General features: G+C 36.1%; 1 protein-coding gene across 7 annotated transcripts in view; it reads left to right on the top strand.

Annotated features, from left to right (window-relative positions):
• The window catches only part of ABCD2 (ATP binding cassette subfamily D member 2), a 60,423-nt gene that overhangs the window by 30,948 nt on the left and 14,070 nt on the right, over nt 1–15,405 (top strand). For 4 of the 7 annotated variants that reach the window (XM_070270115.1, XM_070270114.1, XM_070270116.1 and 1 more), the window contains 2 exons: nt 9,474–9,619; nt 13,998–14,082. In XM_070270115.1, coding sequence (XP_070126216.1) covers nt 9,474–9,619; nt 13,998–14,082 — 231 coding nt within the window. The remainder of the gene's footprint in view (nt 1–9,473; nt 9,620–13,997; nt 14,083–15,405) is intronic. The other 3 variants (XM_070270118.1, XM_070270117.1, XM_070270119.1) reach the window with 1 other exon arrangement.

The raw sequence follows: 15,405 nt of genomic DNA, 5'->3' as shown, positions 1-15,405 counted from the left end.
ATAGCAACATTGTTTAATCCATATATATAAAACTAGATAATTACTATTAAAGAACCAGGAAGGACATGAGATCAGGAGGGAGGTTAGAGACCTAATTTGCCTCCTTTCTCCACAAAAAAGAAGGTACTCTTAGTCAGTGAAGTAATTTCACTGAGATCCTTGCTTTTCTACTTTTTGTCTTAGAACTCAGATTGAAAAATGAGGATGTGGTCTGGAAAAGGACCTAAGTAAGAACATGAAAGAATGCTAGTTTAAATATCTTGATCACTGTTGTCCTCTGGGTCTCTGGCTTTTGGACTTTTTGATTCTTAATGAATCTCTAGGTGCCCAAGCACAGATAGGGAGAGCCCCTTGAGGACAAGGAGTGTGTTTATCTAAGTAAGATGGAGGCTAGCCAGGCCATTGCCTGAGTGGAATATTTGTCTGAAGGGGCCACTGGAATAAAGGAAGAATGTGACATGGCTTAATCCAGGTCTTCTCATGAAGCCTAATTGGTTGCACATACACTGGTCTTGCTGCCCCCAAATTAGACAAATCTGGGCTTGCGGAGTGGGAGTTGTTACTGGAACTGACTTTGCCCATGTGAGTCACCATTGAACAAAAATTTATAGAATGTAAGCTAGAAAGATCATCTTCATGTCTCTGTGTGGCACTGGTGGCATCCTACTAAATCTATAGAATGCCTATTGACGTATCGTAACTGTGCAATGAACATCCGGGGAATGATTGAATAAAGGAATAAATCAACATCTCCACAGATTTGCTTTCTACTGCCAAATCAGTCTGACTCCTTATACTAATTAGGGAGAAAACTATTGCCTTGCTTGTACTAGATATGTCACATAATCCTCTTTATGTTGGAGATAAATATTTGTCACTTGACATGTCCTTTTTAAAAGAAATATTTTAACCCTGAAGAAGGCTCAGTAGTATTGCTGTAGCTAGTTCACTTCTGTTCCTTTGCTTTCTGACTCTTCAACTCAGAGCAAGTAAACTTTATATATAAATAAGTTTGGTCTGACAGAATTGTAAATTATACATTTTGGTACCTCTTGTGTAGTAATTGGTACAGTTCAGTTTTTAAAAATCTCTTACAGGGAGCCAAAAATTTAAACGTGATTTCCTGTAGCTTTCTATTGCTTGGAAAAGTGTTAAAGATACATTTTTTTTCATATTTAACTCTTCTGTAGGCTAAATTATAAAAATATTAATAAAAAAATCTTCCATTGCATGTAACAGTTTTCCTCATTTTATGAGTGAATTAGGTTAAACCATATGGAATTGTAATTTTGTAGGTCAAAACGTCAAGAGGAATTTCATACAGCAATCTAATGTAATGATAAATACTCTTAACAAAGTTGACTTTTAAGAAGTTTGCATTCTTATCAGCTTGGCAATACTTTGATTATTCCACTAACATTATTCTTATTACTTGGAAATAAACACAGTCCCTGCTTTTAAGAAGGTGTGTACATCTGTGTTGACACCTAGAAATAGCCTCAAAATACAATTTCAGTAATAGTAAATATCTCTTTTCAGTTGAGTATTTCTTCTTTTTGCTATAAATTTAATTTAAGAATACTAGGAATGATTTATTATGCATTGAGAACTCAAATCTAGTTCTTGCTGTTCATGAAAAACTCTGATGATATAACTGGTCCCAGCATGTACATTTATATGAATTATTAATAGCTAGATTTTATGGCGTTCAGACTGCTAACTTCTTATTACTATGGCAACACAGCAGTACTTAGCTGTATGTTATTCTTAAACTTAACACATCTCATGCCTTAAATGGAGTTAATATTTCTGTGAAATTTTTGTCAATATTGTTCCCAATTAAATTCTAGATGACTATGAAATATTTAGCATTTTGGGTGGTCATTCCAGAGGCTCCAAGCACAAAAACAGAGCTAACATTTCTAAATGCCTTCTCATTCTTTCTACTTTTGTCTCTAGTAAAGAGAAAAACATGGGTCCAGCCCTGTGGCCAAGTGGTTAAGTTCGCACGCTCCACTTCAGCAGCCCAGGGTTTCACTGGTTCAGATTCTGGGCGTGAACACAGCACCGCTCATCAGGCCACGCTGAGGCAGCATCCCACATGCCACAACTAGAAGGACCCACAACTAAAGTATACAACTATGTACTGGGGCGATTTGGGGAGAAAAAGCAGAAAAAGAGAAAAACAGAGAATAATATGAAAGTATACAAGTATAAACCCTAATAAATGTCCATACATTTTACCCAAACAATCATAAATTGTCAGATATTTAAATATTAACAGAAAAGTGGGGAGTATAATACAAATTATAAAAGTACCCCAAGACATTTGTAATTTAACTATAAAAAGCCATAATTTCTGGGAATGTATTTGATCTCAAATAATTTTACTATTACAATTAAGAGTTTTAAATATAGATGCATTTGAAGGAATTCCAGATTACAAAGAAAGACAATTATGATAATTGTTTAAATAATGATAATTATTTAGATTATAATGTGATACCTATGGGTTTATTCCAGTATCTTTCCACAACAAATAAAGGTGATTCTAGATTTTCCTTAGGGAAAGTAAATTAAAACTAACTAGTGTTTCTTTTTTGATAGCTACTAATTATAAACAATTCATTTGTTGCTTGTACTAAGTATGTTGCATGATCCCCTTTCTGATGCGCCAGAACAAGTAAGCTAATAACATTCTGACGTGGTAATTGATCCACCTGAAATATTTAGAAGATAATCTCAGTAGGTCTATATATCTAGAAAGGAAAGTTTAGTAAAGGGTGCTTTAAGAGCTTATCAATTATGTACTACTTTAGCAGGACTACAGGAACTTGAGCTAGCTCAAAATGTTAAATTCTAGGCCTTTAAGCTGGAAAAAGGATCACATGCAAATCAAGCATATAAACATTGGATATAGAGACCTTCACTTCCTTGTGCTTTGAAAAAAGTTTCAACAGCATCCCACATTTTCTTAGTATAGCCTTTCCAGAGAATTCAGTGGTAATTTTAACTTTATAATAATACTTTTAAAGAATTACATTAATAAAATCTAATAGAGTACCCTTAGTTGCTATATATGTCATTAAACACATATAGAATATGTCATTTTTACCATTTCATATGATCATAAAGTGATAATTTAGGGAAAATGGAATTTTAATAAAGCAATATTTGTTGAGTTCTTGATGAATATATAATTTTATGAAATATTTTTGTATAATTTCATGATTTCCTTCACATAAATTTTCAAAGTAGCAATTTTTATAATCTTATTACATCATTTTGAGTAACAGCTCAAATAACAAATTATGTGGACACATTTGTATGTGGACACAAATTATGTGGATCACTTAGCATCACAAAATGTTTATGATTTCGTGTTTAATTTAAAATCTCATCATGACTAAATTAAAAAACTTAGTCACTAGCTGGGGTCAGCCCAGTGGCACAGCCATTAAGTTTGCATGTTCCACTTCAGCGGCCCAGGGTTCGCCGGTTCAGATCCTGGGTGCAGACCTACGCACTGCACTTATCAAGCCATGCTGTGGCAGGCATCCCACATATAAAATAGAGGAAGATGGGCATGTATGTTAGCTCAGAGCCAATCTTCCTCAGCAAAAAGGGGAGGGAGCCAATCTTCCTCAGCAAAAAGGGGAGGATTGGTGGCAGATGTTAGCTCAAGGCTAATCTTCCTAAAAAAAAAAACCCAAAAACCAAAAAACTTAATAGCTACAAACCATGTTTTCTTTTTTGTTTTGTTGTGTTTTGTCTTCTTTACTTTCTTTTTTTTTAAAGATATTTAAAATTTTTCCTTTTTCTCCCCAAAGCCCCCTGGTACACAGTTGTGTATTTTTAGTTGTGGGTCCTTCTAGTTGTGGCATGCAGGACGCTGCCCCAACATGGCTCGATGAGTGGTGCCGTGTCTGCATCCAGGATCCGAACCGGCAAAACCCAGCCACTGAAGCAGAGTGCACGAACTTAACCACTCGGCCACGGGGTCAACCCCTCTTCTTTACTTTCAAGAGTGCATATTCAAAACATTATTAGATTTATAAGCTCAATAAGAAATTAAGCATTGCAAAAATATAATTTGATTATTTTGCTTTGCCTTATACTTAAAAGCCCTTACAAGATAAATTTCCGTATCTGTTCATCAAAGAGAACTGACAGATTTCAAAAGACCTAAAGAAATTATAAATATTAAATTAAGCTTTTAAAGAAGTCGTAAAGTTTTGCTCCTCCAAACTCCTCTTACAAAGAAAGCATTTGGCTGCCTTATGAATATTGATACTTTTGATGTAAATTGCTCCAGTGAAATAATTGGTGCTCCAGTTACTAAAAGAAGATAATTTCTTGAGGGGCCAGCCCAGTGGCGCAGCGGTTAAGTGTGCACGTTCCGCTTTGGCAGCCTGGGGTTCGCCAGTTCGGATCCCAGGTGTGGATATGGCACCGCTTGGCAAGCCATGCTGTGGAAGGTGTCCCACATATAAAGTAGAGGAAGATGGGCACGGATGTTAGCTCAGCGCCAGCCTTCCTCAGCAAAAAGAGGAGGATTGGCAGCAGTTAGCTCAGGCCTAATCTTTCTCCAAAAAAAAAAAAGAAAAGAGAGAATGAAAAGAAAAAGAAATACTTTCTTGAGTGTTTAACAGAAGATAATTTCTAAAATCTATATAATTAGGTACTTATTTATTAACTATGTTGAGAATAAAAATTTGCTGTGGGATATAAAACCGTGAGTCTCTTAGCTGGCTAAATAGAAATTGTTTTGCATCTGCCCTTTTTTAAGGTGTTGCCCTTTCACATAGGTAGTGAAACTAAGCCTAAGTAGAAGTGCACTTTTTTGTTTCCATAACAGTTTATGGAATGCCTACTATGTGCGTATACTGTTGTGCTCTACCTTGCTTCATTTAAGCTTTATAAAAACCCACTGCTTCATTTAGTCCTCATAACAAGCACAATAAAGTAGGTTACTTTACAAATGAGGTAACACTAGCTCAGTTGTGTCACATTGCTAGTATAAATGGTGAAATCAGGATTCCAGCCCAGAACTGTGTTTCCAAAACTCATTATCGCCATTGTGACTCTGTACTATCTTTCCCGAAAGGTGGATATAAAATATGATTTCATCAAATATTGCCAGTTAATCAAGTCTTATGGTAGAATCCTATCGAAATACTTGTGAAATGAATGTTCAGATGTATTTTAATCATTGTTATGTGTTGTGTCATGGCTGATCTGTGCATCGAACTGTATCTGGGGTTTATGCTAAGGTGGTAGGATATCTATGCTTCTGATTTACCTTAAGTTGGAACTGGCATCACTTTGGAAAGCAGCGAAAGTACTGTCTCCTAAGGTTTCTTTGTATTTCTTCTAAGTCATCTCAGAGTACCTATTGAAAAACTGTTCATTGGCTCTGGCGGCCAATTTCTATTTTATGCTGCTATTATTATTACCAGATATTAATTTAAGATATTGTCACATTATATGAATGCTTAAGATGATGTAAATAAACAAATAACTGCGTGTCCTAATTCTATTTTTTAAAAATATATATGGTTAGACTGGAGAGGGAAAGATAAAGAAGAGGGGAGGAGGGGAAGACATAGGGTTATCGTAGGAGAAATATGACCAGAAATGGTGCAGCCACTTTGGAAAATAGCTGGGCAGTTCCTCAAAAAGTGAAACAGTTATCCTATGCCCGTTTCATAAGCAATCCCACTCCTAGGTGGATGGCCACTATTCATAACAGCCAAATAGTGGATAAAAGGGAAACACCCATCAACTGATGAATGAATTAACAAAATGTGGTATACCCATACTATGGAATATTATAGAACCATAAGAGGAATGAAATTCTGTTACATGCTACAGCATGAATGAAGCTGAAAACGTTATGCTAACTGAAAGAAGGCTGTCACAAAAGACCACATATTGCATGATTCCATGTGTATGAAATGTCCAGAAGAGACAAATCTACAGAGACAGAAAGGAGATTGGTGGTTGCCAGAGGCTGGGAAGAGGGAAGAATGGGGAGTGTCTGCTATTGGGTATGGAGTGTCTTTTTGAGGGAAAGAAAATATTCTAGAGTTAGATAGTGGTAATGGTTGCATGAGCTTGTGAAAATACTAACAATCACTGAATTGTACATTTTAAAAAGGTAAATTTTATGAAATGTGAATTATATCTCAATTTTAAAAAATATAACCACAGCTTCCGTATGTTTTCAAAGACTCCATTGAAAAATCTTATTATATGAATATATGTCTAATTAAAATATGAATATTTTGATTTTCAAATATTAGTTAAATCTGTTATAAAGTAACCGTGTGCTGTCTTTCCACTAACTCATTTTCATATTATGGGAAAATAGGTAAACAATTGACCTACAAAACATATTTTGTATTTAAAACTTTCAACTCTCTCTCTCTCTCCACACACACACACACACGCTCCTATACACACACATCCCTTATTTTTTTTAAGTAAGTTGCAGTAATCACAAAATCTTCACTCCTAACTACTTTAGGATATATTTTCAAAGAGCAAGGATATTCTCTAACATAACCACAGTACATGATCAAATTCATGAAAATTAACATTGATATAATATTATTACCTAAACACTTTCCATATTGAAATTTTGCCAGTTGTCAAAATACTGCTCTTTACAGTAATTTGTTTTTCCCTAGCCAGCGTCATACATTGCATTTTAGTTGCCATGTCACTCTAGTTTTTTAACCTGAAAGTGTTTCTCAGCCTTTCTTTGTTTTTTATGACATTGATATTTGTAAAGAGTACAGTTATTGTTGTATTTTTAAAGAAAGTTCCTCAATTTGTTTGTCTGATAGTTTCCTCCTGATATGATTTGTTACCCATTTTTTGCAAGATATGATTTCCTCCTGATATGATTTTTTACCATTTTTTTGCAAGAACCTTACCTATATTAGTTTCCAAGAGCTGCTGTAACCAAAACTTTGGTGGTTTAAAACAACAGAAATTTGTTTTTTCACAGTTCTGGAGGCCAAGAGTCCAAAATCAAGGTGTCAGCAGGGCCACGCTTCTTCCGAAAGCTCTAGGGGAGAATCTTTTCTTGCCTCTTCCAGCTTCTGGTGAGGCTAGGAGTTCTGTGGCCTGTGAGAACATAGCTCCAATCTCTCCCTCCATCTTCACATGACTTTCTTCCCCGTGTCTCTCCTCTTCTTATAATGGCACTTACTGGATTTAGGGCCCATCTGGTAGTCCAAGATGATCTCATCTTGAGGTCCTTAACTTAATTACATCTGCAAAGACCCTTATTCCAAATAGGGTCACATTCACAGGTCCCAGGGATTAGGACTTGGGCTTGTCTTTTTGGGTCCACAATTCAACGCGCTATACTACCTAAGTGGTATTTCCTTCTCACATGATAATGTGAGGATGCACCAAATGTAGATAGAGCTAGAATAGCTTTTTCTATTTCTAGACAGAGCTAGAAATAAATTTTTTTATTTAAAAAAAGATCATAAATTCAAACTGATATTCTAATTCAAATTAAACATTATAGGTTTTTTTCCTTCCCTTCCCACATCCAATATTTGTATCTTCCTTCCACAGTGAGAACCCTAGCTCCTAACATTATCAAAATGTCTGCTTATTTGGTCAATCCTACAACATACATAAAATAGATTCAGAATTGCTACACCTATATATCATTACCAACAAGAAACTTGCCAAATAAGGTTCAACGTTTCTATGTGGTTCTTTTTGTCTTCAACTGAAATTATGTAGCCAAATTCCAAAGCTACTTGGATCAGTTCCTCCTCCCTCTTCTGTGTGGTTATGTTATTCATTTGATATACCATTCAGTTCGTTTGTTTCTGTTTGTATTCGGTGTTAGAGTTTTTTCCCTTCATCCTTATTGGTCTAATTTTATATATTTTTTAATAATTACACTTCGACATGATTCTGAAATGAAAAACTATTTAGAAAGGCTACTTAGAGAGGTCTCTCCCTCCCCTCTTCATTCTGTCTTGTTTCTCCCATCTCCTGTAGGTAACCAATTCCATTAGTTTCTGATTTACCCTCCCTGTGTTTCCTTTTATAAATATAGGTGAATAAAACAATATTTTCTTATTTTGCTTTCATTTTACATAAAGATAGTATATTATATATCAGTAGTTCTCAAGTGGAGATGGTTTTGTCCCCCTGGGGACAATATCTGGAGACTTTTGGCAGGGGGGGTCACTACTGTAGTGGATGCTACTTGCATCTAGTGGATAGAGACCAGGTTGGCTGCAGAACATCCTAGAATACAAAGGATAGCCCTCAATAACAAATAATTATCTGATTCAATGTATCCATAATGCAGCTGTTGAGAAATCCTGCTATACATCTACTTTTGTACTCTGCTTTTCAACTTAACATTATATTGTGGAAATCACTCTATATCAATTCATAGAGATCTTCCACGTGCTCTATTATATCTGCATAGTGCAGGTACTGTAGTTTATTCAATTAGTCTCCTTTGTATAGGTATTTAGGTTGTTTTCAATATTTTGCCATTACAAATAATGCTGCAAGGGATAACGTTACGCACTTTTTTGTTGGTGGTGTTATTTTTGGGAGTATATCTTCAGAGTAAGTTCCTAGAAGTGGGTCAGAGACCAAATGATAGGTGTTTGCCAAATCCCCTCCAAAGGGTTGTACCATTTTGCATTTTCACTGTTGTATGAGAGTCACCTGTTTCTCCAAAGGCTTGCCAGATGAGTGACTTGTCAAGCTTTTGAACTTTTGTCAATCCGTTAAGAAACTCAGTATAGTTTTAATTTGCATTTCTCTTATTATGAATGGCTTTTTTTTTTAAGTTTTGTTTGTTCGCATTGCTGGGTCAAAACCTGAAATTTTGTAATATTTAACCCAAATAATTTTAGACAAAATAGAGAAGCAATGTTTATAAAATACAATAAAACAAGTATGTATTTCTGTGCTGAAAATACCCAACTATTTCTTGTAGAAACTTTTTGTGTGGCTGTGTCTCAATAAATTTTTAAATGAACATAGTGTATTTTCCTGTCATGCTGGAGAGAGAAATACTCATCACCAGATAATAAATATAATCCTAGAAATATGGTATTTAAAGTCAGCTCTGGGGGGCTGGCCCCATGGCCGAGTGGTTAAGTTCGCGCGCTCCGCTGCAGGCGGCCCAGTGTTTCGTTGGTTCAAATCCTGGGCGCGGACATGGCACTGCTCATCAAACCACGCTGAGGCAGTGTCCCACATGCCACAACTAGAAGGACCCACAACGAAGAATAGACAACTATGCACTGGGGGGCTTTGGGGAGAAAAAGGGAAAAAAAATAAAATCTTTAAAAAAAGAATAAAAATTAAAAAAAAATAAAGTCAGCTCTGGAGTTTTCAGAGCATCGTGATGTCACACTGAGTAAACTAAAATGGCTTTGTCCTAGCATCCTCATGTGCTTGGTGTTTTGCAGGCCATACATGTCTCTTGGAAGTCTTCGGGATCAAGTCATTTATCCTGATTCAGTGGATGACATGCATGACAAAGGCTATTCAGACCACGATCTGGAGTGTATTCTACACAATGTCCACCTCTATCACATAGTTCAAAGAGAAGGAGGTAAAGTCTATTTTTTTAATGCATTTCACTTTGCTTTTAAAAAATAAACTTGGGTAAATAGACAGTGGTTTAATTTGAATATATGCTATTGTTGGAACATTACCACACAAGTAAAGATGGCGTTTACAGCTTGTCCGTTATTGACATTCTCTTTCTGCTCGTGCTCTATTTCATGCAGCACACTGGGCTTTTTATTAAGTCTGCTGCTAGCATTTGAAAACAGGTATTTTTCTTTTCATATTTGAATGTACAAGTGTCCCTAAGGCCATTGCCATTTTAGATGTATGTAAAGTTTGTGACGGAAATATTCTCCTGTCAAACTCTCAGCTTATATGAAACTTAATTTGAGAAGTAGGTATCACATGTCACAGAACTTCTTTTTTGTTTTCAGACCCATAGTCTTACCAATACATTTTTTTTCTCTCTCAAGCAGCACATAGAGAATTAGATAAAATATACAAACTTCTGTACTGTAGTTTTTCAGCATAAGGCATTTTTGAAAGAGTAGGAATAATGGTTATCCATATGAGCTTTAAAAAAGAATTACTTTCGGGCCAGCCCGGTAGTGCAGCGGTTAAGTGCGCATGTCTGCTTCGGCGGCCTGGGGTTCGCCAGTTCGGATCCCGGATGCGGACATGGCACTGCTTGGCAAGCCATGCTATGGTAGGCGTCCCACATATAAAGTAGAGGAAGATGGGCATGGATGTTAGCTCAGGGCCAGTCTTCCTCAGCAAAAGAAGAGGAGGATTGGCAGCAGTTAGCTCAGGGCTAATCTTCCTCAAAAAAAAAAAAAGAATTACTTTCTGATAATCGTACTTTCAAATAACTTGACAACATATAATTTGATAGCCTAGAAAAACTACTAAAATAACAAGCTAGAATTCTAGGTTTAATTTTGCGTGGGTTTTAGGTTCTATTTCCTAGCCCTTGTATATTATCAGAAGAAGCAGAGAAGTACAGTGATTAAGAATGTGAGCTTTGAAGTCAGAGTTCTGGAATCAAATCTTAATTAGCACTGTTCTCTGTATCTGCAACTATAAAATGAGGATACTATCTACCTTATAAGTATTCTGTGAAGATTAAATAAGACTCTATGTAAAGCATTTGGAACAGTGGCACATTGTAAGTGCACAAGAATTAGTAGCTAATGGTAAAATTACTAGTTGTAATGTTGATACTGTGATATACTTTATGTGATGGTACTTGATATTTTACATAGCAATTTCACATATATTATTCCATTTGATCCTTACAATAAGCAAATGAGGCAGGCAAGAGAGGTATTATTATATTTATTTTTATGGTATTTGTAATATCATAATTCATAAATGCTAAAATATGGAAAGCAGGTTATCTTTTTGTTTCATATGGTCAACTGCTTCCCAGTTTTAAAACACTGTGGCAGAATAAATGCTACATGTTAATCTTGGGTAAGTTATTTTGGGTAAGTTTGAAATCCAATAATGCTAATAGAAATTTATAATAAATATGGGATATTCTATTCTTTTAGAAGTCATCAAGAAGTTCTAGAACTGTTTTTAAGAATATTCCAACCTTAATAATGTAGCAGTAATTGTTCTGGTTTATTGAGTGCTTACTATGCAGAATATAACAAGCAATTTACATTGTCATCTTACTTAATGTTTCAATTGCCCAATTATGTGGGTTTTACTAACTCCCTTTTACAGATGAAATTCAGAAGTTTAGTAACTTCCCTAGGGGTCCACAGCAAGTGGTGGGACAGAGATTCAAACACAGATCTGCCTTGAAAATCAGTGTTCTATACTAGGCTTTGCCATGGTGCTATGCTATCTCCTAGCTTCTTAGACACTGACAAGAATTGTTATATCCTTACACATTAAAAAATTCCAAGGAAACCCACTTTACCTGCTTAATCCTTAAAACATGAAATGTGGGGCCAGCCCCATGGCCGAGTGGTTAAGTTTGCATACTCCGCTTCGGCAGCCCAGGGTTTCGAGGATTGGAATCCTGGGCGTAGACATGGCACTGCTCATCAGGCCATGCTAAGGTGGCGTCCCACATGCCACAACTAGGACCCACAACTAAAAATACACAACTATGTACCGGGGGGGCTTTGGGGAGAAAAAGGAAAAATAAAATCTTAAAAAAAAAGAAACATAAAATGTGTTTTTAAGTGAATTAGGAAAGCATTTAAATTTGTAAAGACATCACTTACTTTGGAAGAAGCTACTGAAATTCTGTTTAGACTAGCTAATACTTTGCTTAGAGAAATGCTTTGCTTTAGTAGAAGATGCAATTAAAAACTATGTTTCATTCCATCAAAGAAATAGAAAGGAATGGAAGTGTTAACAAATAGGCATGAACTAAAGCGGTTTGTATGTCTGTAAGAAGCAGGACATCCATTCTGTTCTTAGGTGGCTTTGTCTCACTAAATCAGCATCAAAGGTGACACGATGGCTCAGAGTTCTGACTTACATGTCCTATGATCAAGCAATATTGCCTACTAAAACTTTTGGGTTTAGTGGAACAAAGGGCATGACTTATTTAAATATGTAAAGCTAAAGTTTCCTTTGACCCAAATACTTGTCTTTGTGTCTTCTCAGTTGGCAGGGGGCAAAAATTTTTAAGCCCAGAATATTTCTCCACAGTGTAGCAACCTGAACCTATTTTTAAAATCCTCGCTTATGTTTCATAAATGCCATAAAATTCAGTCAGAGAGAAAATTTTATTTCAACAGTTTTCACTAGAAGCAAGAACTTTAAATCAGATGGCATTTTGAGATTCTTTCCTAATATAAAATTATAAGGATGTGTTTTTAAATAGAGGGAGAATTCCTGGAAGTTTACCCAAGAAAATGAACAGTGGTCCCCGCTGGAGAGTATCACTGGGAAATAGGGAAAATCTCCTTTTTTGACCCAGTGCACAAAAAACAATGAAGTTCTGCTTTGTATTTTCTTTCCCTTTGACGAAGTTTATTTAGAAATTTTAATAAAGGTGAAAATTCAGCTGAGAAAGAAAAAAGAGTGCAAAGAGCCTGGATTTTTTTCCAAATGGGAAAATTAAGCCTTTAATACTTGGGATTTGGAAATGTTATCCTAAGTTCGTGTGTCAAGTTTTGGCAGTAATTTTCCTCTGAAAATCAGGCTTTGCCTAGTCTGCTCTGTTTTCTGATATTCCCACTTCAGAAAAATATTTGATATGGCCATCTTTCTAATAGGCCCCATGGTTTTGTTTTTAAGTGACATTTTTTCTTATTACAAAATTAAGATAAGCCGTAAAAATAATAAATCAAAAGTTTTCCAAATGTTGCAAAAAGGGGGAACTTCTAACTTTTAAGTCTCATAATTTCATTCCCAGAGGGGTGCATGTGTGTGTGTGTGTGTTTACAGAAATGCAATCATAATTTATATATGCATATATGTGTGTGTATATATCTAACATATATGCTGCACACAATATATATGCACATATAAGATTCTGGAACTTGGTTTTTCATATAAAAAATATTCTGGGGGCCTGGTGCCATGGCTGGGTTATTAAAGTTCTGTTTGCTCCACTTCACCAGCCCGGATTCACAGGTTCAGATCCCAGGCAGGGCCCTACTCCACTCACCAACCACGTGGTGGAGGCATCCCACATGCAAAAAAATAGAAGAGGTTTGGCACAGATGTTAGCTCAGGGCAAATCTTCCTCAGCAAAAAATAAAATAAAATAAAAATCTGGGTACATTTCTATATCAATAGAAGCCCTAGGGGCCGGTCCCATGGCTGAGCAGTTAGGTTCGCGCGCTCCACTTCAGAGGCCCAGGGTTTCACTAGTTTGATCCTGGGCGCGGACATGGCACCGCTCATCAGGCCACATTGAGATGGTGTCCCGCATGCCACAACTAGAGCAACCCACAACTAAAAAAATTATACAACTATGTACTGGGGGGATTTGGGGAAGAAAAAGCAGAAAAAAAAAATAGAAGCCTTGCTTTTTGAATAAATATCCAACAGAAATTCAGTGGTTAAGATGTTGTAAGAGATGGCATAGATAACTGTAGCAGTGTGGAGACAGACCTACTTGTTGATCTTTTCTCCTGCCACCCTCCAAAGTAAGTATAAGTATACCAACTCTTTGGAGATATTCAGAAACAAACAAATTTTAAAAGTGTCAGTATTTAGAATTCTTAGAAGATGTTTTGTCAATATAAGGAATTATTACCATTAAAAAATATCAAAGCTAAAATAAAATGCTTATACATGTGACTTTGTAGTTTATCCAAGCATATATTTTGTAAAATATCAGGTTCTTTGTGTTAATAAATTAAACTTGCCAGGAATCACTTGTCTGGGGCAAAAACAAAAACAATTAAACAAACGCATTATAGAATATGTATGTGTGTTTTTTTAAGGATGGGATGCTGTTATGGACTGGAAAGATGTCCTGTCAGGAGGGGAAAAACAAAGAATGGGCATGGCTCGCATGTTTTACCACAGGTAAGTATGGTATAGCCAGCCCTCGTGGTCTAGTGATTAAGATTTGGTGCTCTCACTGCTGCAGCCCGGGTTCTCTGTCAAGGAACCACACCACCCATCTGTTGGTTGCCATACTGTGGCAGTGGTGTGTCGCTCTGATGCTGAAAGCTATGCCACCGGTATTTCAAATACCAGCAGGGTCACTCACCCATGGTGGACAGGTTTTAGCAGAGCTTCCAGACTAGACAGACTAGGAAGAAGGACCTGGCTACCCACTTCTGTTAACACTAGCCATGAAAACCCTACAAATAGCAGTGGAGCATTGTCTGATATAACACTGAAAGGAGAGAAGATAAAGGAAAAAGACTAGGCAGGATCCCCCTCTGCTGTACACAGGGTCACTAAGAATTGGAATGCACTCAACGGCACTAACAATAAAAGTATGCTATACTCAGGTAACTGCTATTCCATCGTTGTAACCAAAAACTTCATCATTAGTTTAAAGATATCTTACTGAAAAACTAATGCTTAGAATTTACAGTTGTTAAATTTCTTAAGTTGTTTTTTTCACATGACAGATATCTCCAAGTATTTTTTTCATTTCTTTTATGTTGAGTAATGTTAGATGACAAAATTAACTTTTGTGTATCCTAAGTTTGAAAGTCGGATTACTACTAATTTTAAAATGTGAATACATAACCACTATTATTCTGTTATGAATACAGTAGGTAGGCATTCAGTAATACTTCTGAATTAAATTATTAAATTCAAACTAAATTCACTTTTCAACTACTCAGTACCTATTAAGCTTAGTAGTGCTCTCCTCCTTGAAAATCAGAAGCCTATCCAATGGAAGAAGCCAGCATAGGTCTTAATGGACTCAGAAAAATAGAGATGTAAGAAATAATTTCTCTTGATAAAACTTTTCTCTTTGCAATCAGCTTCATAACCTTTTGAGTTCAAGAATACCAAGCATAAGACACTGGCAACAAATATTAAAGCTATTCTGATTCGTTCCTTTTATTTGTCCTATTCTTCTCTGAAAAAGAAATCTCTTTTCTTTGTCTTAGACCTCTGGTGATGAGAATCTGAGTTGTAAGCAGGGCAGGAGGTTATCAGGAAATATGTTACTTTTAATACTTACATCTTGAGCAAAAAGGACCAAGAGTCACGTGCATGAATGCCTGAATGGGCCATAAGCTGGGGCAGGTACAATACTCTTGAAGGAGTTTCAGTGGAAGCAGCAATACTTTCACAGAGAATATTGAAAAGTTGATAAAAAGAGCAAAAAGTATATATCAAATAAGCCTCATTAGACACTTAGCAACTAGTTGGCCCACACTT

This window comes from Equus caballus, chromosome 6 (assembly GCF_041296265.1).
Source record: "Equus caballus isolate H_3958 breed thoroughbred chromosome 6, TB-T2T, whole genome shotgun sequence".
Lineage (NCBI taxonomy): Eukaryota > Metazoa > Chordata > Mammalia > Perissodactyla > Equidae > Equus > Equus caballus.
This window is presented reverse-complemented; position numbering and strand designations above follow the sequence as displayed.